Below are 23,518 nucleotides of genomic sequence, written 5' to 3'. Positions count from 1 at the left end.
AAAATAAAAATTAGATTAAACTGTGGGTAAAACTAAATTTAAACACATAAATACATCAGATAAATAACACTAAATGCACTACAATTATTAAATAATGAAATATATGATTTGAAACTAAATAATCATAATAACGAACGAAATATGTACGGTATTAAAATAAAAAATTAGATTAAATATGAGTAAAACGAAATTTAATCACATAAATACATCAGCTAAACAATATCAAATGCACTACAATTTTTTATCATGATTTTACCATCAATCGTGAGTTAGTGTCGAGTTGATTTGTGACACCAACTCAATTAACAATATTATTAATATATATAACTGATAAAGATAATATACTGTGCATATCAAAATAAAAATGTATAAAACATAACAAAATGAAGCTTGGTTGAGTAGTAAATTTAATGTTTTACTAATAAAATTGGTGCTGGTTAAAATTCCACCATTTGTATATATTTTTTTAGTTTTTGTTGAAATGAAAAAATTAAAATACCCTAAAATAATATGACTTATTTTAATTATTGAAGGGTATTTTTGCAATTTTACTAATCGAACTAGTGTCCGGTTGACTTGTGACACTCACTCAATCAAAAATTTTATCAATAGTATAAATTATAGAACAATTTAGTAACAGGAGTCAAAATCACATTAATTCAATTAAAAGATTTTAAAAAAATATTTTTATAAATAAAATTGATAAGTTTTAGAATGATAAAATTTTTTTCGTAATTAACGAGTGATAATTATTTAGGAAAAGCTTATCGAAGTGCCTTTATAATTCTTGATAAAGCGTAAATAAAACACAAGCAAGCCTGTAAATACGACCGGTGCAAAGACATGAATTTTCTTGATTGATAGACAGACTATCATTAGTGATTTAGTTCACACAATTTAATTGTACGTATAATTTTGAGCAAGAAATTCTAACCCTATTCTCAAGATATCGGATAAAGTCATATATACATATCAATTACTGAATCGAGTTCTGGGATGCAAAATTTACACATCTTCCCTTTTGGGCTTGGCAGTGAAACAATAATGAGGTGCTTGAACCACTAAATCTGGCAGTGTTGCACCAGCTTCAAATGTCATCACGTGTGTAATTATTCCTGAAAATTGTCCATATTGATTCAGTCTATATCTCGCATCAACTCTGAATAAAACTAATAACCTTATGTACTTACCATCATAGAAATCCCATCGAACAGGCCTCTTAGTAGCAACATCTTCATAGTACCAAATAAAATCTACTTTCTCCCACACATTACAAAGGAACCCATCCTTGACTTGTGTCCCCAAATAGTTAGCTCCATCGAGGAAATCAGGCCTAGGAATCCCAACTCCAAATTCAATGGTCTGGCATGTTCCATTGATGCCCTTTGTGTAGTAAAAGGAGGTTCCATTGTTCCACTCTACATCGTACATATAAACCCCAAGCTGCTTCTGCTGCAGATTTACATTGCGACCTTTTGGCCAGTCATACCAGAGATCAGTGATCTGGTGAACCCCGGAGTACAATTTCATGCAAAGAAGTGCATGGAATTGTTCGGGCCATGGTGTTGGTGTTGGTGTGGGGATCGAGTTGGACTCAGGCCATTCGACTGAAGGGTTTATAAATACAATGAACCAGGTTGTGTATAAAAGGAAGTTCTTACAACTCATCTCACACTTTCGACTTGTTCAGCTAGATTTTCTGTTTCTTCTTCTTCTTGTTGCTGTTTTCATTTTTCTCCCTTATGGATAAAGGGTGTTGGTTAAATTAGAGGCTGAAATTAAAAGATAGATAGTAGATACCCCAAGGAAGACTCATCCAGAACCGGTGGCTGAAACTAAATACTATTGGAAGGCCATAATGTGAGAGTGGATTTGAAGCCCATTTAGGCCCAAATTAAATGAAGGGTTACATAAACATTACCAATTGGAGATGAACATACACAAACATTATCAAAATTCCTTTATGTCTTGCATTTTGCATAAGAAGCAAAAGCATGTAATAACCTGCCAAAGAGAGGGATATGGCAACAGTAAGAAAAGAGACCCTTCTGAAATGATTTGAAATGAAAATAGAAATTCAAACGACAAATAAACATTATATTACCTACAGGTTGAATCATGTTGTAGATATTTATGATAACCTTTCACCAAGTCAACCAAAGTCATATTGCGCCACAGCCGAGAAGGTTCATAGCAAGGAATTTCAATTGTGGACGAATTTTCAGTCTCTTCGGTGCTTGTGGACATAATGAATGTTATTAAAGTCAATTGCGATAAATATTGACCAAAAATAACGATGGAGGAGAGAGCCAAAACTGCAAAATAGCAGTCCTATTGCACCAAAACGCTGCATATATGATGAATGGCCGGATGTTGTCTCCCATACTCGTCTCAAAACAGTAGATGGAGTGTCTAAACCAGTAAACTTGTTATATATCAGAACTGGCCATGACACTAGAGAATATAGATCACCAGAAATCACAACAAGAGCAACGACCTTTTCTAAAATGGTGAAACCTGTTTATATCCCTAACAATGATTTCCCTCTGCGTGCTGCTAGATGCATGTTTCATAAAAGAATGACAATCCCCACAAATCCTGAGATTCTTCATTATTCTTATTGGGGCACTAGCAGGTAGGCTAAGCAGCCCAAAACTAAGCGCTAGTTTCTCACTATGGTGCTTCAAAAGTTCTTGCTTTCTACTCTCTTCCACATCATGAAGTTCATGTTCAGTCTCAACTTTATAACCAAGGATTTTCACCTCCTCCACCAAACTATCTAATTTGGAATAAATTTCAGCAATTCTTGGGTGATTTATCTCTCCAACCATAAATTTATGGACCTTGTCTTTGACTGCAATCCAACTCTTACCCTTTTCATTTTTCACCACATTTTCTTTAAGAAACTTCCTTGCTCTTACAACTTCCTCCCACTTTTTATTCGCAGCATATATATTCGAGAGCAGAATATAGTTTCCGGCATTATCAGGTTCCATCTCAAATAAATGCTTAGCTGCTATCTCAGCTATTTCAAGATTCCCATGGAATCTACAACAAGCTAAAAGTGAACCCCACATAGAAGCAGTGGCAACAAAGGGCATTCTCTGTATCAAATCATAAGCTTCAGAAATCATTCCTGCTCGACCAAGAGTATCTACCATGCATGAATAGTGAATGACATTGGGTGATATATTGTGCTTTGTTATCATGAGATCAAAGTAGCTCTTTGCTTCATCAACCAAACCCATATGACTAAATGCAGATAACACAGAAATATATGTCACTTCATTAGGGTAAAGACCCATCTGCTGCATTTTCTCAAATGAAATCATTGCCTCCAAGGCACGCGCATGTTTAGCGAAACCAGAAATCATTGCATTCCAAGAAACAACATTTTTGTCTTCTACATTAGTGAAGACGGTGTAAGCCTCTTCGACGCTACCACATTTAGCATACATGTCTATAAGAGAGGAAGCTACAAATATGTTAGAACAAAATCCAGTTTTAGATATAATGGCATGTACCTGTTTTCCTTCAATCAAAGCAGCTACGCCTGCACATCCACATATAATGGAAGAGAGTATAAAATGATCATGTTCTACTTCCATTTTCTGAGCTCTATGAAACAACAATAAAGCCTCCTCAAAAAGCTCATTTTGAACGTACCCAACCACCATACAACTCCATGTAACAACACTCCTCTCTTGCATGCTCTCGAAAACCCGACTAGCTTCCTTTATCAAGCCAGACTTTGCATAAACATCAGCCAATGCAGTTCCCACAAATACGTTTGAATCAACAGCAGCCTTTATAGCAAAACCATGCAGTTGTTTGCACACAAAAACGGCACAAATTGCAACAGAGGCGCAAACAACGCTTGAAATGGTGAATTCACTAAACGAGCTTCCATTCCTTTGCATAAGCTTGAAAAGACTTAATGCTTCATGGGCTTCCCCATTTTGGGCGTATGAACCAATCAAGGTATTCCAAGAAACCAAGCTTCGTGCAGGCATTCCATCAAACACTTTGCGGGCGCTGGACAAAAGACCAGATTTACAATACACGTTAATGAGAATGTTGGATGTTGTAGTGTCTTCTTGCAACCCAAAACGGATTGCCCGTGCATGGCATGCTTTGCCTTGGATGGATGCTTTGTTTCTTGCACACAACTGTAAAACGGCATGCAGATATGAAACCCACGTATTAGACATTCTTCTCCGTGAAAGTGTCACTGGAGTCGGTGTCTCAAGTTGAACAGCGGCAGCAACTCCTACTGCAGAAAACTTCTTACAGTGGAGAATACGAGTACAGCAGAGATTCCGGCTATACCCATACAAGGTGTTTATCTATAAGCTTGCAATATGGTAAAAATGCTATGAAATTCAGGCCTCACTCTGGGATCTTCCTCAACTATATAATGTTCATAAGAACAAAGATTAATGATATGTTTGAGTGACTCTGATGTTTATAACAACACTGTTTGACCGGACAAACCATCCATTTTATTTAATTAATTTAACAGGGTGATTTGCTGAAGTGAATGATTGATTCACGTAACGTACACCTTATACATACAATGATTATGGGGACTGCAAGCCAGATGTCTTACACCCGGCCCCTAATTTTGTATTCATACATTGAACGTTTATAAACATTGAATACATAACTTTGATACTAATGTAACTCTATTTTTTTTTTAAAGTGATGTAATTGTAATTATCAATATTTTGTTGATACCAAAATTACCTATGAACTTGAAAGTATATAATTGATAAGGGGGTAATGCAGTAATTACAATACGTATCTCTAATTAATCATAGTTTAATTGGAGAGTGTTTGAGTGTATGTTGAAACCACGCTCATCACAAAATCAAAGCCCACTAGGACTGGATCAACTCATTATATCAAGGTATTTGCTTAAGCGATCCTTATGGGTTGGTGTTGGGTGGCTTGCATCTTAGGGCTAAAAGAAATTAAAATTTAATTTGAATTGAGATGTTTCAACAGTTTTTGAAATATATCCAAATTATAATTTTTATTTACTTTAAAAATAATTTATTATTTATGATGTAAGAATAAAAATTTTATATTTAAAATTGTGAAATTTAATTTAAAATGTCTATATGAAATTTAATTTTCAAATAATAATATATAATAATTTTTCTTTACTTGAAAATTTAAATTTTTAGTAATATTTACGAAATATTTTTAAAATTTTACTGAATAAAGTTTAAGCTCAAAATTAGTATGAAAAAAAATTACTAAACTAAGGGTGGGTTTGAATGGGCAGTGCGTTTACCTGCGGTTAGTGTAAAAACAGCGGTGGCAGTGAGATTAGATACTGTAGCGAGAGATAAAAAGTAAGCTAAACGCACCGCACCGCACCCAATCGCCCATCCAAACCGACCCTAATAAATTATTATCAACGATTTGAAATTTGTAAAATTCCCACCAACTAAACCGAAATCACCAATATATATAATTATATTGCATTTGAAATTGCGGGGTGATTGATAATATTCAACAACTCCCATTTTTATGCCACATATCATGTTTACCATTTTTTATATTGAAGTATATATGTTATGTTTATGAATAATTATATTTATATTTTAAGATGTATTTAAAGTACAAATTCTAAAATTTATTTTTATTAAAATTAACAAATGTAAATATATTATAGTTACAAATATAATATAATTATATATATATGTTGAACCAAATCAAAATAAAGCAAAAACCAATAAATTTTTTGGATATAATTAAACAAAATTCACTCATGATAAATGGGCACGGTAAAACTAAATGACAATTACGCATAATGCAATTCAATTTTAAATATTATAAAAACTAAAAACTTTAGCCTTTACCAATAATATCAAAATCTCGTTGCTTGTATGTTTAAAATATTATAAAACATAAAAAATACAAGAAGGAGTATTTTAACTATCGTGTACCGTATGTACAAAAACAAGGAAACTTTTAAAAATTGAAGAATCATAAAAATGGATGGATATAGAAGGTAAAAGTTATGGTAGATAGTAGAGTGTTAAATAGGGGAAGATGCATGTTGGATGTGCAAGCAACAAGTTGTTTGTTTTCTTCTTTGTGAATAGCAGGGAATGGAGATGGTCGCTTCAAGTTATCTTTTTTACTATATGGTTTGCCGACCAAAAAGTTATTAAATTAAATGAAATTAAACTACCTTTTTGCGCAAATAAAACCTAGTTCTCCCTCTTACTACGGTCGTTTTTTTGTATTGGTTTATGTAGGTTAAATTAAAAAATAAATTGGTCTTTTTGATAAAAGTTTAATATATTTTTATTGTTAAAAATTTATTTTTATATGTCAGCATATGGTACACATGACACATCATGTGTTATTATCTGATTATCCCATCAACCACGTTAGTTTTTAACAGTATAAATGGAAAGAAAATTTTATATTAAAAAAAACTAATTTACTCTTTGATTTAATGTATAGGGGCTAATTGATCTATTTTTAGTAGAAAAAAGAAAATAAAATATAACTCCTAATATAAGGACCTTCATGATAATTTTACCCTTTATTGATTCATGTACTTATGTAGTAATAATTTTTTACAATAGCATTGCACTATGTGGTAATGTTTATCGTAAAATTAAATTTTTTTCATATTTATTTTTAAAAAATAATTGTAAGGACAACTTTTACAAACTATGAATTTTTTTCATTAATTAATAATAATTTTATTGAAGATGTTATCTAAATATCATTAATTAATATGTCACTAATCATTATTAATATTATTAATATATGAATATATTTTAAATTTAAATATATTTTTTAAAAATCTAAATATGACTTGGAGTGTTATAAAGAAGACTATCTGTATTTGAAAAGGAGGAAATTACACTGAGAATCAAAGAAACGATTACATATGCTGGAATTCCCATGCTTATTAAACTTGTCAAGCGGCAGTACTTAATTTCCTTTTTTTTTTCTAATTATGGAAGAGGCCTCTAAAGTTTTGCTTGGTATAAAAAAATGGAAAAAAAAACCCCATTAATATAGCAGCTAATCAATGGTTACGGTACTAATTATTTCTATTCTTATTCATTTTCATCTTTCTTAACATGCGACATTTCTAGTAAAAATAAATAATTTTTGTTTCAAATATTCCATTTAATGAATTAATCAAGTAAAATTATCAAACTTGGATTACAATATTGCTCGTGGCTTGATTAAAACTCATTTAATGCATTTATATTTAAATATATATATTAAAATTATATTAATGTGACGTTTAAACATATATTTTTCTATCAATTTAAGAATTGGAGAAAGATTATGAGTAAAAGTAAGGATGATGAGGCCTTAACTTAATTGGCAAAGGCTAAAACACTATATACAGTTAAGTGCGTAGATCTTTAAATCCCATATTAATTTTAATATCTACTCAAAAATGAATCCCTAAATTATTTTTTCTACTTCTAGTTAAATATTAAAAAATTATAAATTTAAATATGGATGAGCTCCCAAATGCAAATATTTCTTAAACCCAACTATATTTAAGCCCAATAGCTTCTTTAACTATATTGTTTTTGGACGTAATATATCATTTTATCGATAACATGAAGTTTTTATTTTAGTTTTTAACTATATTTCTTTTGGCAACTTCCAGCAGCAACATGAACTCCTTGTCCCATGTTTGAAGTATCATGCTTTAGAAATTAAAAAGAAAAGCTGAAGTGGTGAGAGGAATAATAGAGTGACAAATCGTGATTTTAATTTTTAATAGAGGATATCTTTTAAATTTTTAATTACCATATGTGAATAAGTTTGGATGGAGGTGGTTGCCCATATCATTTAAATTATTTATTCAGATGTTTTTCTATCTCATATTGCTTAATTGGATACATTACATCTGCATATTAATAAGTAATATATTTTAAAATTAAAATTTTAATAATAAATGTAATTGCGATTATAATATAATTTAAATTTGACGCGTTAAATAATATAAACCTAAAATAATCTTATTTCATGAATGAACAAACAGCTGAACAGGTCTACACCAAAGTTAAAACGCGAATTTTGTAAGAACATTACCATGCATGTGCATGATAAGAAACTTGTTGAGGCAAATCCAACAGTAAATATCGTCAAAGTGAACCAGTTTATATTCGTCATTTCCATTCCAAGGAAGATATATATTCGTCAGAACATATATATATATATGATGTATTGGTTTTTTCTTTTCTTTTCCTCTTGGCAGAAAGAAGTGACAAGAATGTTATTCGGTTATCACAAATGATTCTCAAGTGGCATAGAATATAGGTTACTATATTGTTTGAAGCTCTAGCACAAAGGTAAAACAAATGCAGTTATAATAATCAAACGATCTGCAGATTTGACAATATACTGAGAAACGAAATTAACATTATTATTCACACAATTTACATGGTCTTTCATATTAAATCCAACAGTCTTCTTCCCCCATTTTATGTCTATCACATACTAAGCTCAAACAGTAGTAAACCAATCCCTACATTATTCTTTTTTCTTTTTTTCTTTTTTTGATATCTTTGTCTCTTGCTACATAGGGTAACCTAATTCAAAATCTTGAAACATTCCATTGGATTGAAGAACAGAAGTTGAATCCCAAGAGTTGGATGAAGCTGATTTTGCATCGAAATCAGTAGGCCACCAGATCAAGCTGTCTTTTGAACCATTGATGTCTCTGAAACAATCCAGTTGGTTAACCATTTGGTCTTCCTGAGGATACCCACCTGTAGTACTACTTTTGTTATTGAGAAACACATCCAGCTCGCCCTGGAAGCTGGAAACTTGTTGAACAGCAGCAGCAGTACTGGTTGAGTCCATCAAATTGTCTCCGTTGCCAAAAGGAACTGAGCCATCTGATGGAGATATCCCATCTAAACAATTATCAAGCCCTTCAAGTCCCTTAGTGTTGCTGATTTCTGGATAATCTTGTTGATGAACAGTACTTTGTTCATTTGCAGGTTGAGGGTTTGGTGGCAAGAGAGGTTGCATGAGAAGGTTAGGGTTTCCATTAGAAGCCTGCATGTTTTGGATCATCTTTTCTTGCAAGGGGTGAATCTTAGGCCATAAAGCAGGGTTATTATAGAAAGAGAAAGGGTTCTGAAGAGTTTGGAGCTGCATATGAAGCTGAAGACGTTCCATGGCTGAGTTACTCAAACCCTGAGAGAATTGATTATCATCTGAACCAGTAGGTTGATGAGGATCATTAGGGTCTTGATTCGATAACCTATGGATGTTACTAGGTTGTTTGCGCCTCCCAAGTAGTTTCTTCTTTAATTTGGTGTTCCAGTAGTTTTTGATATCATTATCAGTTCTTCCAGGCAGTTGTGCGGCAATTATGGACCACCTAAAAAAGTAGATCCCAACTCAGTCAAGAGAAGAAACAAAGAGATAATAGCAGAAAAAGAATAAATAACTAAAGAAGATCTGACTGTAAAAGATGCAGTTTTTGCATATACTTTTGTGAAGGGTATCCAAGACAAAGAATAAGAAGACAAGCAATCCAAGCCTAAAAGTTTGAGAGAAGAAGAAAGAGGATTTACCTGCTTCCTATACTTATATAGAGACTGCATATGATGTTGTCTTCTTCCTCAGAGAATCCACCATGCTTAATGTTTGGCCTCAAATAATTCAACCATCTCAACCTGCAACTCTTCCCACATCGCTTAAGACCTATCAAATATTACCCAACAAACACAAAAGGTCAAGTTAATCAAAATCTTATAAAACAACATGCAACTAAGTTTCCACCATATATATATAAATGATAGTTTTTTATGTAGGTAACCAGGGTATACCAATTTTCTGAGGAAGAGCAATCCAGTTGCCACCAGTGCCATACTGTTCGATATAAGCCTTAAGCTTAGCATCTTCTTCAGGTGACCATGGTCCTTTCTTCACGTTGGCTTTGTCACAGCAAGGAGCTCGACCCATGTTGTCTTCTGTTTTTTGTTTCTTCAAGGCAAAGGAAAAAGCTGGTTTTAGAGAAGGTTTTGGGGGAAAATGGGGAAAGGAAAGGGCAAAGATTTATAGGTAAGAATAGTGGGTGACGTGAGGCATTTTGTTCCCATAAAATGTTTAAATTTTATCAAAGGCCCTAACTATTACAAGTTGGCTAGCTAGGGTTGCTGAATAATGAATTGAAAATTATAAAGGAAAAACTATACTTTAAAATAATGTATAAGAAAGAAAATGCCAAAGGGAAAGAGGATTATTGAGTATTCAAAACCTTTTTTATTACAAGTATAGCACCATTCATTGACCTTGGTTTGCTTACTATAATATTTTTCCATGCTTATAAGAAAATGGGTCTCCAAAACCCCTACATAGAAATTAACAAAAAACAAAATTATCAAAAATTTCAAAAGCGCTCTCACCCTCCAAACACTAATTTCAAAAACTAAATTTGTTATTATATCCATTAAAATTATGTACAATTGATATAGATATTAATATATCATGATTAACAGTTCTTAGTTGCTCACTTTCAAAATTGATATAGATTAAATTATTTTAAATTTTTTAAAAGGACAAATTTGCTCAATTTTGAAATTGAAAAGAATAAAGATATTTTTTATACACGTAAACGATAACAATCATCAAAATAATGATAGTAAAGATCAACAAATGGAGTCAACTGGAGATTTAAGAATAAAAAAGAAACATGTTTATGCTCGTCTTTTCTCTTAACCCTAGAATCTATGCATTGACATATAAACACTAATGCATTTTCATTTTTCATTTCGTCATCAATAAGACCAAAGCTTAAGAGTCCTTGAGCGAGAGCTGGTGAAGATAAGCTTAGAAACTTTTTGATTACATACTATATTAATATGGTGGAATGATTGAGGCTAAATGCAAATTAATTGTTTGCTAGTCAAAATTTTCTATTATATCAGTTAGACCAACTTTTGGTTAAACATATAATATATGTATATATAGTATAATATAATAACAAACTTACAAAATGTTGGTTGACTTTTGTTTGTGGGAAACTAATATCTTCGTGCTTGGCTTTGTTACCTATATATAATTGATTCAAACCCAATGGATAATCCACTTGTTTTGGTTAATTAGCTTCAAGGTGGATCTGTTAATACTTCATCAAAGTCTACATATAGAAACGTGTATTTTTAGGACCAGGCATTCGCTCTTAACTCAATACTTTGCCGTTTTCTCTGCTATTTACAGATAAAGATTATGTTGAACTTCATTTAAGTGGGTTTAGTTTGGTGTAATTACACGTGTATAATATGTTTGGATAACTGGCGTTATTATTTATTTCTATTTTTACGAGTAAATTGAGAATTAGAGGAATTGCACAAATAATTAATCCAAATATCATGTTGAATAGTTTATAGCCAACTGATATTTGGGTGTATACTTTATTAATTTCACGCAGGGTAAATTAGTTCCTCCTTTTCAATGGAATAGTATTAAGTTTAGTCTACAGATCCCCAGACAAAGGACCAACTTAAAGTTAAATGTACTTTCTTTTAGGCCTTGTTCTTCTTTATCTAGGGATTGAGTCTTCTATTTTGCCTTTTTGACCACTGCTTTTAGGGGCTATCACCTAATATTGAATACTTATTTTACAAATTAAATAGCTGTACATATGATTGGGTTTAAGCTTTTCTTTTATTAACCCTTCTCGTAATTATTAAAATATATGGTTATGCTTGGTTAATTATTTATTTTTAACTAAATTACAGAGAAAAAGTTTAAAAGGTACAATATATTCAAAAAAAATTATACTCTTTGTATATTTGGAATAAATCTTCATACTTTTATTTTCAAGAATTCAATCCCTCTATTTTTTAAATTCAAAAATTTAGATCTATTTGTTAAGATCGTTAAATTTCTTTTGTTAAATTTGCTCATGTGACATTTTGAAATTAAAAAAAAAACTTCATTTGGCATCCATATAACAAAAAAATGATACTATAATGAACACGAATTCAGTAAAGAATTTTAATGGTATTAGTAACTCTTTAAAGTTTACAGCAACCTTTTAATTAGAATAAAGTATTTAAGCTAACTAATGAAATTATAAAAGTTAAGGTATTTAATTATGGTAAGACTAAATCTTAAATTTGAACAAAATATAAGGATCAAAATAGGAATTAAACCATTTTTATATAGTCTTAATTAAAAGAATAGAAAGATTAGAACAGGTTCTCATGTAAAAAGAAAAACAACAACAACAACAATGGACAGGTGTCATGTAAAAATGGCTTAATATCTATTAATTATACTTTTCCTAGGTAAATGTAGTTGATAACAAACTGGATTAGACTGAATATTACATGTGATGTTTAAAGACAATACCTAAGTTGAAAGAAAACTATTAATTTATTAATTTTGATGAATAATCTTGTTATTTTATTCTCTCTAAAATCACCAATAAATAATTAATATAGAATTTAATTTAATTGGCAAAATAAAACCCAGAAGGAACTGAGAAATTAATGAAATGCATGCAATTACTGAACTTTCATACACATATATACCATAATATTTGTTTAATTCGCATGTCATATCTGCTGACCTTAATTTGGCTATTTTCCATCTTTACCCTCTGCCTCAAGTTGCCAACACGAATATAATACATATTTAATAAATAAATAAAAAGGAGTATAATAGACACGAGTGTATGCACAGTCATTAAGTGGGAGAAAAAAACAATATAAAAATAAATGGGTACGCTGAGAAAATTTTAAAAAATAATTAATAATGGGAGAAAAATATACTCACTATTAAAAAAAAAACGTGAACAATATAAAGAAAATAACTGCAAGAATGTATGAAAAGCGATTTTTAAATCAAATAACTGCAAGACATTGATAGTGTTGAAGACCAAATTGTGTGTTCTAACAATCAAGAGACCACATTGCCATATTTATGAAAATTTTATTAATACAAAGAATCATATTTATTTATAGTTAAATATTCAAAATAGAATAAGGAAAATAAAGTTCAATAACTAATCATCCAATGACCCTGTAATTTTGAAATGTATAAGGGTGGAGAAGTCAATGATACATGAAAACTTTTGACTTGTAAATAAAAAGTCTTCTCCGCGTGTTAGGTGCATGAGTCATTAGAATAAGATGTAGCAAAAAAAGAGAGATTTCTACAGAATTTACCAGAATAAATGCATGTCATGTTACTTGTTAGCAAATCTTTTTTAAATATAAATTTTGATATATTACTAATTATTATTTTATAAAATTTAACACATCATCCATATCCAATTTGTATTATTTTCGTATCAAACATAACATAATTCTTTTTGTTGATTAAAAAATGCCATAATTTTGAATCTAGTCTCTATACTTTTTTTTTTATTTTTAGAAATTCGAACTCTCCACCATTCAAACTTTAAAACTCAAATCCAATTGTTAACATTAGCAAAATTATTTTGTTAAATTCAAACTCATTATGTCATTTTTTTATGTTCATTGTTAGTGAGTATTTTTATTATTTCAAAAGTTCATACCAACAAAATTAACAAAAATAAAAATATTAACAATTGAACTTGAATTTTGAAATATAAAAAAATAGAGAGAAACAAAAGTATAGGGACTAAATTTTAAATTTGTGAAGAGTACAAGGACCAATGATGCATTTTAACCATTTTTTGTTGCACTTAAACTATTTGGGGACTAAAGTAGATAGCGTCACGCTATTTGACTCCAATGGGAGCTTTGGTTGGGCATGCAACAAAAGAGTTGGTGATGCCATGCTAATTCCTACTTAATTCATTCACCCTATTTCTTTAATCAATATCAACAATATGAGAAACTCTTCTTGCATTAACATATCCATGCCACGTTAATTTCATGCATATTTTATATATATATGAAAAAGAACTCGTAGCTGTGGAATAAAGTCAAACAAATGTTTGAATATAACAATAATCTTGGTCAGTGGAAGTGGGGCATTCAGACCATACAGATATCAAACAAAACAGGATTAATTCTGGTAATGGATCCTAATCAATATTCCATGTAATGTTTTAGTTATTTTTCATAGTAGAGCAGGTAGACCCCCCCAACAAAGAACATTGTTCTGTTTTTCTTCGGTGAAACCTATAGGAAATCAGATATATTTGAAAACCCAATGTACATTTTTATAAATATGAACACTTAGTTTAAAATAATAATGGCAAAATGATTGAATGCTAGTTTATCTGAAGCTCTCAATATGTACTATGCATTATTGATTACTATAAACTTATATACAGATGTTCAAAAGAAACAGAGTCCCACCTCAAATGATAAGATGCATTTACCCGTAGTACCACCGTCTAGATCGTAATCGGAATAGCAATGGTCCTGAGAGAAGGAAGGTCAAAACCCATTAATGACAGAGAGAAACCATTTTCTGTAAGAAGGAAGATTAAATTGTAGTCAGTAAAACTCACTTCTCAAGAACTTTCACGGCTCTTCTTTGTGTATTATGCAGTACCAAAATGTATAACTTAATACTCCTTAAAGAACTTATGGCAGTACTACACCAGATGTGAGAAAGTGAAATCGTCGCTTCGGCATTGGTTTTTATTCTATATTTATCGCAGCAGCCATGTTTCTTAGCTTCTGAGATATTTCTGAAAAGGAAGGTCTGTCTGTAGGATCAGAGGCCCAACACTTTTCCATTAAAGCCTTCCATAAAGGATCGCACCATGATGGTATTTTTGGACGTAAGGTGTTGTTCACAATTCCTCCTACATGTTAAAAGAAGAATTCGTAGGAAGAACCCGTTAACAGGGCAAGCTCACATCTAAACTCTAATCAGAATGAGAGTCCAAAAACATGCACACTACTAGAACAGCAAAAGCTTAAATCAGAAGAGGTTTGAAGCTCAAAATCCAATTACTGAAACTGGTCTTTTAGTACGAGATCAACTTCAAAATATGCACGTCATTTTGAATAAAAGTTCCAATAATCTGAAAGAACAACCAACCCTGAATAGAAACAGTTCAGGTCATTTCTACTTGTTGGGGATCCAATTATAGTAACAAATACATCCATTTCTATCATGACTCTGTTACATTATTCAATTTTGTCAAGAAAGGCTATATTAACACGGAGCAAAATGGTGCCATTGGCCCACCCTCACTGGAATTGGTATTTTAGTATGGGATTAACTTCAAAGTATGTCAAGAAATTGCACAAATTCGCTTTCCCCCAAAAACATAAGAGTGACAATTCTCCCAGACTCTTTTTTTCTTATTTTTTCTCCATTTTTTCCAGCTATCAAATGAAGATTGATAAATATATTTATATAAGAAATAATCATTGCTACAGTGGATAGGCCAAAGTTATGAGTCAGGCATTGACCCAGATCTGATAAAGGAAAGTTTAATCTTCAGTAGGTCCTTGTAGCCAAGTGCATATGCTGATGGACGTGTCCAATATGTATACCAGACATTTTGTCAGTGTAACGTGAAGATGTTAAACATATGAAGCTTACCAATTATAGAAGCACAATGAATATCTGCATAAGGTTCTTCACCAGTGAGTAACTCCCACATAACGATGCCAAAGGAGTACACATCAATCTGAAGTGCAGTAATTGATGAAACATGAATAAAATCAGAATCTGGCCAAATAAAAAGAATAATGTCTTGAGAAGTAAAGGAAACAATGAAAACGTGTTGTAAACTTATCTATGCACTGATACTATTACCTTTTCAGATACCATGTCACTTTTACCACTCAAAAGCTCAGGTGCCATCCATGGTAGAGTTCCACAAACACCTCCTGAAACTAATGTATGCTGCCTGACCTTCGATAAGCCCAAATCACCAATCTACAAGGGTGTGCATGCATGCAATGAGTTCTAATTCCATTGACCATTAGAAGAAAACTAAAAGAAACTGAAGAGCATGATAAGAGCATACGCTAAAGAAACAATCTCAAGCTGAAGCTATTACCAAGATTCAACTATTAAAGAAATCACCATAGGCTGATCAACACCAGCCTGCCCTTTCCCACACCGAAAACCTTAAATTTTGAGTTCTGGAAACAATATCTAGAACAGTATACCTTGCACACTGGACGCTGCAGATCTCTCATATTTACCAACAAATTTTCACATTTCAAATCAAATGTACAATGTTCTTCCCATGCAAGTATTCCATCCCAAATGCAACATCCATAGCTATGATGAGTCTCTTACGACGATCAATAGTCCTGTTCAATCACATTGTTATATCACAAAGATCACTTAAGAAAATATTGCATTCTAGCTTGTTTAGTCTACTATGAAACAGAAAAGGCACATGCTAAGAGGCAAACAACACTTCTAAAACAAACTACTGTGAGGATGCCCAAAAGGCAACCTGTTCACAGAGTTACTAACATGGTTACCTGTCCTTCTTCTGTAAAAACTGCTTCAAGGATCCATTAACCATGAATTCAGCAACAGTAGCTAAGAATCCGTCAGGACTATCACGAACTATACCATAGAAAGAAACAACATTTGGATGATGTAATGAACTCAATATCAAAGCTTCTTTCCAGAAATCTGCAATCTATGGCAGCACAGAAATAAAAAATTGCAATTAATCAATATATGAGAAGCATAGAAGTATCATATATATATGATCATGAGGCTCTTGAAGATTGAATCCTTGGGAGGGAGTTAAAAAAACAAAAAATTGAACTGTATCCCACAAAATATCCTTTTGCTTTAACAGCTACCACACACGGCCATCAACTTGAAGGGGTAAAAACAAAAGACTAGGTCTGAATGAAAATACAAAGATGTAAAAAGCAAATACCAAAAAGCTGGTCTTCCAGAAATATATGGTAGGACAATCATAATAACGTTAACAAAGAATTCATTAGAGTGATAAACAAACCTTTCAAGAAGAGTAGCCAATTGGCAGGATGAGCTCTAGAGAGTTCATAAGCATAACTGCTAAGTTATTATTTACCACTCTTTTATGATGCCATAAATAGAAACGGAAAATTTCCAACACTTAAATCACAAGCTGAATTGCTTACATTTAATAAAAAGGTTAAGAGAATTTTTCTTTCCCTTTTGCTAATGATCAAAACTTTATAAGCCATTACATGCACTGAGTGTAGGCAGAGAAAAGGCAATCATAACCTACATACGTTCTTTTTGGTAATAAAGCACCGTGGTTGTTCTATGTGTAACAACATGGTAGTTCATTCTTCAAGTTATATAAGCACTTATTTTTAGTCTTTGTGCGATAAGTGGGGGAAAAAAGCTGCCCCCTTTCACTTCTAACCAACTCATGCTCTTTTTACTGTGGAATACCAACTTAAAAACCTTCCTACACGGGTAAACAAATACCATAGTATCAAGTACCATGGCATCTGTGACATATCAGGTGAATAATTTTTTAACCCTTTTGATCATCAAGCAGCCTAGTATTATAAGGATAAGCAACCAAAGCTTCCCAAAGGGAAGTGCTAATAGTTATTACCATACGTTCTCTTTCTGCAGGCCTCCCTGCAAAGCAGCTAGCTTTGATTCTCTTGATTGCTACAACAGAACCTTTCCATTTGCCCTGATAAACTGCCCCATATGTTCCAGAGCCCAATTCTCGGATCTCCTCCAGATCATCATTTTTTATTGTCTTAAGGCAAAATGCAAATACCATCAGAAACAAAATGGAAACAAACGTGTAAGAAAAGTAACAATTTGGGTTAAATATTGATTCTCTTTTTTTTTGTTTTTGGATGGCACCTAAACAAGCTTGACATATAAAGTTAGATTTTTTTATGTTACCGCTAAAGTTAGATTATGGACCATATATAGATATTGATTTGATCCCTATACTCACTATCTCTCGTTTGCACCATTAAGCATTTGAACTTTCATTTTGTCAAGTAGCGTAAGTTAATAGGTTGATGTGACTAAAAAGCTAATCAAATCAGGACAAAAGACAAAAAGTGCCATGTCATTATGTATAATTAGAAAATGAAAACGAAAATCAGAAAAAAAAATGGAAATTCTGTTTTTGAAATAATAACCGGGAGGGGGGGGGCTGAAATGGGGAGAGTGTGAAGGGAGAGAAAGAAGGCAGCTACCGGTGCCAGTTTGAGGCAGACCAACCTGCCCAGGACTGGCAAAATCTTAAGAGCCAAAGTACTTAGAAGATGAAAGTTAAAGTAAGTAACTAATTGCAATTTGTGAAGTTTAAATTTTTAGGGTCAAATAAGCATTAATCCTAACAAAATGAATGATTGCAAGAAATAATAGTGACAAAGAAATTAAAGTTAGTTAAATGAGGAAAAGGGAGAAAAAAACAAAGACCTGTAACCCTCTTGCAAAAGCTTCTTCCTCAGCCTTTGTTGGCTCAATTTTTGCAAGGGTTATGTTGTCATTATCAGAATCCCATTCCAACTCGCCATGGGGATTCTAAAGAGAAAATGTATTATTAGAAAGAGAAAAATATAATATTGCAAGATGTTCTTTAATATAGAAAATTTTCTTCAATCTCACCATTGATTTTGATTCATCGGCAGCTGCTTCTTTTTCAATTGCATCATGCTTGATGGGGGCAACGCCTTCAACTTTGGCTTTCACTTCTTCACCCTCTTCCAAAGCTACTTTTGTAACTGAAGCAACAAACTCCGGTATGAAACTCAAACGGTTTACAGATAGCTTTGAATTTTCAGCAGCACTAGGATCCTTTTCACCATGTTTTGCCTGGTCATCACCCTTTTCAGCAAGCTTTAAGCAAATTGGAATGCTAGACTCACAGGTGCTATTTTAGATTCGTCTTCAGGAATTTTGTTTTGCTCTGGACTGCACGTGCTAGGAACATCAGATTTTTCCATCTTTGCCACATGATTTGCTTCATCTTCCAAGGGAACAATTTTGTTCTCAATCCCCCACACTCCAATGACACTAGAATCATACGATTCCAGATTGCTGCTGGAAATAGATGTATCATGGATTAAAGTTGAAGCTTGATCTGGCAACTGAACAGGTTCTGTGGCAGTGGCAAATTTTAGCATGTCTTGAGGGGCTACGACTGGTTTCATAGTGACAGTGTTTTGAGTTTCCTGACAATGAGGACCAACATCCACCTTGAGAACTTGGGCATAAGCAATGTCTGGAACAGCGGTCCCATCAGAACTCAGTAACTTTTGAGGAGACTCAACCCAAGGGTTTTGACCATCTGTTGCAACAAAATGCATTGCACTACCTTCTGCTGGATCCTTCAAAAATGCAAAGTTAACTGGAGAATTTATTTGCTGAGGTAAACCATATGCTTCATAAGCTGGAGCACCATGAGTATGATTCTGAAAATTTCTCAGCAAAGACTGCGCACGTACATGTCCTTGTGAGGCTTGGTAAGCATTATCTCCTCCATGTGGATAAGGATAATTCCCATAACGGGGCCCACGTTCTTCAGGAGGAATGTGCAAGTGGGCTGAAGCAACCATGGTTTGATCACGAAATACTTCATTCCCCAACTCAGCTCCAGCTCGCTGATGAACATAATTTGAAAGCATATGATGGCCATCAGCTAAACCAGCATGCTCAAGAGGTGAATTCATGCCAGCACCATCTAGAACATTGTGGTCATTCAATCTTCCAAATCCATATACATGATTTCTCGCTTCCTCAACACAAGGATTCAGTTGGTGCTGCAGAATGCATCCTCTTTCATGACCATGTGTTTCACCGTGAGCAGAAGAGGGATCAGTTTGGTCTTTGGAAAAAAATCCAAGATGCAATTTTCCATCTGCATGCATCATGAATGCTTCTTGGTTTGGGAGGCACTCAGCGGCAGCGCATGAACTATTAATCTGAGGAACAGCATTTCCAATGTTGTGGTGCTCCAAATGTGGTGACTGGTTTCTGCAAAAAGTAGCCCTGCAGTGCTCATAGTTGTGGTTTCCTTCATGCACACCTAGACTATGAAGGATGTTACCAGGAAAACCACAAACCTTATCACCAGACATAGCTCCATTTGGCATCCATGCTACATTATCTGGAAAATGAGGCTGATGTTCATATTGGGGATGACGATTTAATCGCTGCCGAACATATTCTTCTTGCATTCTATAGTGAGCAGAAGATGGTGAAGGTGGAAACCCCGATAGTGTTCTGGGAGTAAGGTATCCATGGTGACTAGGAGAATAGCACACAGGACTCCACTGCCCAGAACCCATATGAGGAATAGTATGACTATGCAAGTTAAAAGATGGTGTTGGCATCACACCGCTCCTCTGGATATGAACCCAACTCTCGTCAATACTCATACCATTAAAGAATTGTTCTGCTAAATGAATATCATCAGAAACTGTAGACGTCGCAGGTGAATCACATTTCCTAAAATCAGAACCCTCATTTAAACTTTTCAAAGCATCCACATACCTCCTCTCATTCCCATCAACATAATACGATGAACCATCTTGGTCAGGATGCGAAAACAAGAAAATCCTAAGCCTAGTGAACCCATCACTCGAAGCCAACTTCTCATACTCTTCCATCATGTTAACCATATCATCATCATTCACAACTGACACTAAAGCATCAAGATCCTCATCTGGCTGCTGATATTTCAACACTGCTGCTCCATCATAAAGCTCCCTCATCTTACTCATCAACTCCACATAACTAATATCTCTCGGTACACTCACAATTCGCGTTTCTCCACCAACATACCTCAATTTCCCATCTTGGGGTCGAGGCAAAATGCTACCTAAGAAGCTACATAAGAATTTTACACGCGGGATTTCATCACAGGAACCAGGGATGGAGGAAGGCAAGGCAGACACCGGACTTAATGAAGGTGAATTCATCAAATACACAGTTTGACTCTTATGCTGCTGTTGATGATCAATAATTATTTTATTACACATGGGAAGGTTTTCAGCTCACACCATGTATTTCAACAATGCCGAAAACTCTACCAAAAGTGGAAACTAATATATAAGTCCACTACTTTTAACACCAACAACAGAATGATTCTCCATCAGGTAACTCAAAAAGAGTACCAGAAATTATAAAATCTCTGAAATTCTCAAACACCACGAAACCAAAAAAAAAAAAAAGAGAAAAGAAGATAAATAAATAAAAAGTAAGTGGAAACCTAAATCGAATCCAACTAAGCAAAATCTACAACTCAACTAAATTCGTCAACAAAACAGCTGAAATAAAACCCAGACAAGCTTCCAGATATAACAGTTTCCATATTCAATTAAAAAAATCTAATTCAGGTTTAGTAATTTCAATTTTTTTCTTTCGGAAATAAATTAAAACCAAAGCTTAACCAAAAAAAAAGAGTACCTGAAAAACGGGAATTGTCAAAAGAATGATTCATTTTTCCTCTCTGGTTGATTAGGTAAGGCAATATTTTGGTCAAATGAAGAATGGGGATAATATGAATATGGGATTGATCTAAACAACAAGAGAGGGAAAAAAAAAAGAAGAATTAAAGAAAAAATAAACAAATGGTGAAGGTGAAGGAGGAGGAGGAGGAAGAAGAAGAGGAGGAGCGCCACGGCCACAGCCATTCGAAAAAAAAAAATTGGGACACTTTTGGAATGATGCCAAAGTAGCGTCCCACGTGGCAGAATCATTCTCTTATCCACTCTTTTCTCTCCCTCCTTTCCTTTATTTACCCCTAATTAAAAGTATATAGATTTTTATATATTTGAAATTAAAATGTTTTATTCTTGGTTAAATACTTCTATTAATCTCTGTACTTTGAAGAAGTTATGAATTTAGACCTGATCAATTTTAGTAATGTACTTTTCTAATTTTGAAATTTTAGTCCTAACATAAATAGTAGATGTTAAATTTGTTTTTGTTTAAATTCAATTACTATTCTTGCACTATATGTAAAGTTGTAAATTTAGTCTATATTTTTTAATTGAATCGTTTTAAGTCATAAATTTTGAAATTTCGTTCTTGACACAAACTGACCATTGTTAATATATTAATTGAATTTTGAGTGAGTGATATATGAAAATAATAAGTTGATATGATATTATATGTATGATAATATGTTTGACGCATCAGATTTTGAAAATAAAAAATCTAATTTAATGAATTTATCAATTATCATTTGTTGATTTTAGAATTTAAAAGTATAGAGATAAAAAAATAACTAAATTAAAATATAAAGATTAAATTTATAATTTTTGCAAAGTACAGGGACTAACAGCAGAATTTAACCTTTATTATTTGTCCATGTTATACTAGTTTTAAGCCATCTGATGCACGTTGTAAAAAAAAAAAAAAAAGGCCGTCTAATGCATGACTTATACAATTATTTAAAAAAAACTAATTCTAATGTGCCTAATAAACTTTACTAACTGCACCACTTTTCATTTATTAAAAATAAAGGATGTAATTTTTTTTTATAAAATGCCTAAAACTATTCATAATTTCTCCCATCTCATAAATAAAAAGATAAAATATTTCAACACACTTGAACCTACATCCTCCTATATTGACAACAATACACATACTAATCAAATTAAGACTCAATCAATGAAAAATGGTGTTACTTAGACCTTCATTAATCATCAACATTATAATTATTTGTCATATTTTAACATAGATCATAGTTATTAATAGTAGTATTTTTAATGTTGATTAAACTTTAATTCGGTTGGTATTAATATTTTTACAGCAATTAAGAAAATATGAATTCGAGTATATTAAAATATATATTATTCTCTATTTTGAAGATTTGAGATGAGTGTATTAATAATAATAATAAATTGTATAAAAAAGAAATAATAGTATTTTTAATACATATTTAAACTACTGAAAGAATCTCATGATTGTATTTTTGAAAGGGTTAATATATACCCCTAACTTGTCTAAAAGTACTTATAACCTAATTTTTTTTGTTTTGTATCTAGTTGGCACCTGAATTTGTATTACGATACACACATTGCCCCAATTAATTAAAATTAATTTTTTAAGGGTTAACATGTAATTCACTCCTTAAGCTTGTCCAAACTTGTCCAAAAAGTACGTAGTTGGTGCAAACTTGTCCAAAAAATTACTTTTTTTAAATTAATTTATATTTTTTTTGAAAGATTTTAAATTTTTTAATTTATGTCCACTTTGTCATATTGAGAGGCTATCACATGTCAGTGTAGGTTGGTCATCAATGCCACATCAGCACAATCTAACAGTGTTAGTACGGAGATACCAACCTAGGTGATGTAATACAAGTTCAAGTGCTAACTATATACATAAAAAGTTCAAATATCAACTAAGTACTTTTCAACAAATTCAAAGCGCAACTACATATTAATCTTTCTTGAAGTAATTTGGTTTCCAACAAAATAAAAATTGTTTAGAATTTTTCTCTAACCGGCTCTAAAAATTTTTGTTATTATTCCTATATTAATATTTGTTTGTTGGTTACATCATTTTTCTATTTAATTATAACAACTCGATTAGAAAAACTATTTCAATCACTTAAATTCATTAACAAGTGTTGGGTGTAATGATA

At 32.5% G+C, this 23,518-nt stretch overlaps 3 protein-coding genes and 1 pseudogene across 4 annotated transcripts; all 4 read right to left on the bottom strand.

Moving 5' to 3' along the window:
* Nucleotides 1-825: 825 nt before the first annotated feature.
* On the bottom strand, nucleotides 826-1,976 carry LOC107907475 (uncharacterized protein At4g14100). The gene is made up of 2 exons (XM_016834872.2): nucleotides 1,191-1,976; nucleotides 826-1,115 (listed from the first exon to the last, which is right to left on the bottom strand). The coding sequence occupies exons 1-2, from the start codon at nucleotides 1,666-1,668 to the stop codon at nucleotides 1,006-1,008; spliced, it is 588 nt and encodes a 195-aa protein (XP_016690361.1). The 5' UTR covers nucleotides 1,669-1,976; the 3' UTR covers nucleotides 826-1,005.
* Nucleotides 1,938-4,211, bottom strand: LOC107907474 (pentatricopeptide repeat-containing protein At5g04780, mitochondrial). Of its 2 annotated transcripts, none has more exons than XM_041092984.1 (2): nucleotides 2,105-4,211; nucleotides 1,938-2,004 (listed from the first exon to the last, which is right to left on the bottom strand). In XM_041092984.1, the coding sequence occupies exon 1, from the start codon at nucleotides 4,209-4,211 to the stop codon at nucleotides 2,469-2,471; it is 1,743 nt and encodes a 580-aa protein (XP_040948918.1). In that variant the 3' UTR covers nucleotides 1,938-2,004; nucleotides 2,105-2,468. The 2 variants fall into 2 exon arrangements, with proteins under 2 accessions (XP_040948918.1, XP_016690360.2); XM_016834871.2 differs by having other exon boundaries at nucleotides 2,109-4,211.
* A 4,190-nt stretch (nucleotides 4,212-8,401) lies between these two features.
* On the bottom strand, nucleotides 8,402-10,100 carry LOC107907476 (transcription factor MYB36). Its single transcript, XM_016834873.2, has 3 exons — nucleotides 9,843-10,100; nucleotides 9,588-9,717; nucleotides 8,402-9,391 (listed from the first exon to the last, which is right to left on the bottom strand). The coding sequence occupies exons 1-3, from the start codon at nucleotides 9,976-9,978 to the stop codon at nucleotides 8,578-8,580; spliced, it is 1,080 nt and encodes a 359-aa protein (XP_016690362.1). The 5' UTR covers nucleotides 9,979-10,100; the 3' UTR covers nucleotides 8,402-8,577.
* A 4,052-nt stretch (nucleotides 10,101-14,152) lies between these two features.
* LOC107907477 (uncharacterized) lies at nucleotides 14,153-21,638 on the bottom strand (annotated as a pseudogene).
* Nucleotides 21,639-23,518: the final 1,880 nt, after the last annotated feature.

This window comes from Gossypium hirsutum, chromosome D05 (genome assembly GCF_007990345.1).
Source record: "Gossypium hirsutum isolate 1008001.06 chromosome D05, Gossypium_hirsutum_v2.1, whole genome shotgun sequence".
Lineage (NCBI taxonomy): Eukaryota > Viridiplantae > Streptophyta > Magnoliopsida > Malvales > Malvaceae > Gossypium > Gossypium hirsutum.
This window is presented reverse-complemented; position numbering and strand designations above follow the sequence as displayed.